Genomic DNA, 4,324 nt, shown 5'->3' on the forward strand with positions numbered 1-4,324 from the left:
ATAGATATATGCTTTATTTAACCAGGTAAAAGACTTTTTAAAATCTCTTTTCCAAAAGTGACCTGGCCAAGAGGGCAGCTTAAAACAAAGAATTGAAAAAACAGAAAGACTTAAAACAGACAGACAAATATAACTATTAAACAAATACAACTCTCACACAATACAAAGAGCGAGCACAGTCTCCAGTTAAAATGCCAAAAGTGCAATCATCAAATTTCAGTTGTAACTGGAGTAGCAGTCACATTGACCAATAGAGCTATTTTCTCGACCTTTTAAAAGTGACTTGAATTCCCCCATAGTGATCAGTTCAGACAGCTTTAAGTCCTTCTGTAAGTTACTCCAAGTGGAGGGGGCGGCAAATTTAAAAGCTGAACTGAGCTAAGCAGGAGTGAAGTGGGATGTCTCTGATAGATAACAGTGGATTTAGGCCTCTACGTCAAACAATGCTGTGTAGAAACAGTGCTATCATGTTGGTGTGGACCAGACCTCAGATCTAGACTGATATTAAAGCACTGATAAAAGGACACATTGAGGAAGTAATACTACTTGTTTGAATACTGTGGGCTGTCACTTGACTTTTTCTCTCAGATCTTCATAATTTGTATATACTGTATGTCTGTGTGCAGGTGACTCCAGATGCTTCCTGTTCACTGTGTTCCCCAAACTGAGAGTTTATACAGCAACAGGATACAACCAACATTTCATGTACCTCAACCAGAACCAGCAGACCATGCCCAACGGACTGGTGAGACGACACTAGTTTAACAGTTCTGAGTTGCAAAATTATTGCAAACGTGATAAAATTGTAATTAATCGCAATTAACTTTTTAAAAAGATTTTATAAATTAGTTTTTTGACAGCCCTAAACAAGATAATTTCATGTTTCATTGAATAAAATATTAAAATATGTTAGTTGAATTCCAGAGGTAGTGTTCCCACTTAGGATAAAACCAAAGACTTCAGTGATGGATACAATTATTCCTATTCTAGACTTGTCATCATTCCTTGTCTCTCGTTGTGTTTATGTTTTGCACTGTACATCAGGGTATGGGTGGTCAGCATGGTTACTTTGGACTGTGGCTGGACAGTGACTTTGGCCGCGGCCATAGCCGTGCACGGCCCAAGTGCACCACCTACGGCAGCCCTCAGCTCTCTGGAGAGGAAGACTTCACCCTGGACTCAATGGAAGTGTGGGCGGTTGGAAAACCTCCAGAACCAGAGGAGGTCAGAGTCAGAGAACTTTCTATTTTATTTCTGTTTTTAATTTTTTTTGGCTTTTTTTTTTTTTAAATAGCTGACACAACAGAGACAGACAGGAAACGTGGACAGAGGGTTAGTATGACATGCAACAAAGGTCCCTGTCTGTAGTTGAAACACTGATTCTGTGGTATGCTAACCATTCAGCAATCAGAATATTTGTTCAATTCTTTATTTATCCTGCAAATGTAAAGCAGATCTTGTTGGACTTGTTTACACACATTTATACAAAGATGAACTCAGTGCAGGCTGTGGTCAGCTGTCCTGTGCTGCAGCTGTGGTGGAGTTTTCCCACAAAGGTCACAGTAGACGGGTTTCCATTACATATTTGCGCAAAACTTAAGCAATATTTTTGAAATGATGATAAAACACAATTGTGAGATGACTACGTTGCCACTGAGGGATGTTATGCGAGAAGTATGGCAATGGATATTCAAGACATTAGCAGGTTTATTTCAGGTGATAGGTAGCTGTCATTATTTCCACTCAAAGACGACGTAGGCGTTTTATGCGAGCGATGAGGTAAAGGCAAGCCCCTTATACGTAGGAGCAGCCAAGTATGAGGGAGATAATCTGGGAGGTGATAGTCCAAGGTTTCATAGAGGAATTATGGATTCAAAACGTCCGGATGATCAACTCAGCTTAGTTATGTAGTATAGTTGTAGTTATGTGATGCACTAACACCTCTTGTAGCGCCTGCTGCATCATGCCCGAGGGAGCCAGTTCCTCCCGACAACCTCATAGCATAACGTCATGTGACCTTTAACACCCAAAAAAGTGTTTACAATCCAGTTTTGTGAAAAAACACCTCATACAAGCATAAAAGCTTCTTTTGCAATTAATGGGAGTTTTTTTTTAGAAATTGACATTCTTCCATAAGGCGTATTTTATATTTGCAGTTTCAGTTTGCATAATTTGAGCGTTAATGAAAAATCTAACATGAAGGGGCCGTATACCGCTGCTGTGGGGGAGACGTGTAGAAAAGAGCAGGGTCAGCTGGAGGAGAGATGTGGGAATGACAGAGGGAGACAGACAGATGTAGGCAAAGCCATAGGTGTGGTGTTGTATTCAGTCAGGAGGAACAGATGAAAATTATTTTTTCAGGTCTACAATTTTGTCACACATATTCATATCCAGTAAAATTATAACAATTCGCCACCCATTTAATTTAGAATTCAGGCCGAGTAGAACATGCAAAATCAGGCATGTGATTAACTGCACCACAAATAGAGAACCTTATTTACATAATAGCTTTTATACACGATACAGCTGTTTCCTTTCGAATATGCAGAATTAAACCTGTTTTAACTGTTTATGATCTGTGTTTCAGGATGAGGACGGGGGGGGCAAGAGGAGTATCCTGGATGTGGATCCAGAGGCCCAGGCCATGATGGAGATGGCAGGGAAGACTCTCCACAGTCAGGGCCTCAGGGAGCCAGAGGAAGACCAGGAACAATGAGAGGCAAAAACAGTCTTAGCGTATTAAGACTCCCGGTCCACAAGGTGTGATTTTATCATCTGACTGACATACCTGGATAATATTAACACCTCGTCTAAGACACGTCTCCATCATGCAATAGAGTGATATTAGATTTCTCTTCCCCTGCCTTTTATTCTGTTAAGACCTGAAAAGGACAAAAACATGCAGTTTCTTCAAAGAGTAATAGTTATTTTTTAAAACTTGGACCCTTTTCCCATGTTGTGACCAAGTGACTAATGAATTTTGGTGGGTTTGGTGATACCAGTTTTAGGGCTGTTTCTGGTAAAACAAAAGGGATCTTACTTTTTAACAAGAAGTCTACAAAAACAAAAACAAACACTTTCATGCTGCGTTCACATGGAATCAGGCAGACATCAGTTGATGGCAGATAGAAAACACTCAAACAACAAACAAACAATTTGATGAATGGCACGATGGTAAAACAACATAAACGATGTTATGTTGCAATGGCGGTACCATATTGTTTACAAAGAATGGAAGAAACTTTATTAAATAAAATTATTTTTTATTTCTAATTTCAGGTAATTTTCATCTTAATGTCTGGTTATAAATTCCATTGTCCTGCCTGACGTGCACTAACATGATGTTTGATTTCTCGTCTGCCGTCTCCCTGATGCCATGTGAACGCAACATTAGTGGAAGTACAAATGCCTCAAGTGGTTACATTGCAGCCTGTTTTGCAGCTGCTGGCTGCAGCGCTTTCGCTCCATATTGGACCAATTTCAAAAACTGTCGTTCCCACTAGTCACTTAGTAACAAAAACATGAGATAATTGTGTCCAAGCTGAAAATTACAGAAGTTACCCTTTAATGCCACACCACACTAAAGTCATTCTCATGTTAACACTGATCGACTGTTTAAATATATTGTTGTCTAATGAATTGGTCATCACAACATAAACCAGGCTATTAAGGCCAAACTCGGTGTAAAGGCAGCTTGTAAATGGTCTGTAAAGTCTAATTTAACCCCTTTCACACACAACAGAAAGCTACCAGTGTGCAGACCTCAAGCCAGCTTTCCTAATAAGTGTGAAGGGAACCAATGTGTCATGGGTGTTTTCACGCTTACTTCCACTACACTACACTGATGTTAGATAGAAGCAAAATTTTTTGAATTCATATTTTAGAAATACCACAGAGAAATGTATCACAGAATAGGTAATGGATGCAGTGTCTTCAGTGAACCAAAATACATCCACATCATTTCTTCTGAAACCACTGACTGAAGTACGTATTAAGTAGGTGAGGTAAGTGAACACAACAAAACAGTCAGTTACACCTCATGTAATCATGTATAACAGTGATGTAATATATGGGGTTGTCCTGAAGGTATTTAAAGAGAGAAATAATTGTGAATTGACAGATTATTTTATTGCTACAGTATTTAAAACCCTTTAGGTTCCGTTGACAAAATCGGAAATGGGCCTGTTAGCCTGTGTCTAGATGTTCCACATTCTGAGCCAGTATATGTATATGTGAGCATGTGACTAAAGACAGTATTTTCATGAGAAGTTTAACCCTTCGAAACCTCGAAATTGGTTTGATTTTTTTCAAAAACAATTGAAAA

The 4,324-nt window shown here is 39.2% G+C and overlaps 1 protein-coding gene across 1 annotated transcript; it reads left to right on the plus strand.

Annotated features, from left to right (window-relative positions):
- Positions 1-626: 626 nt before the first annotated feature.
- LOC121940940 (MTOR-associated protein MEAK7-like) lies at positions 627-3,854 on the plus strand (the record flags this gene model as incomplete). Its single annotated transcript, XM_042483614.1, has 3 exons — positions 627-745; positions 1,045-1,224; positions 2,588-3,854. Coding segments are annotated over 3 exons (428 nt in total), but the record flags the coding sequence as incomplete, so codon positions are not given.
- Between the last annotated feature and the right edge of the window lie 470 nt (positions 3,855-4,324).

This window comes from Plectropomus leopardus, unplaced genomic scaffold, assembly GCF_008729295.1.
Source record: "Plectropomus leopardus isolate mb unplaced genomic scaffold, YSFRI_Pleo_2.0 unplaced_scaffold9948, whole genome shotgun sequence".
Classification (NCBI taxonomy): Eukaryota; Metazoa; Chordata; class Actinopteri; order Perciformes; family Serranidae; genus Plectropomus; species Plectropomus leopardus.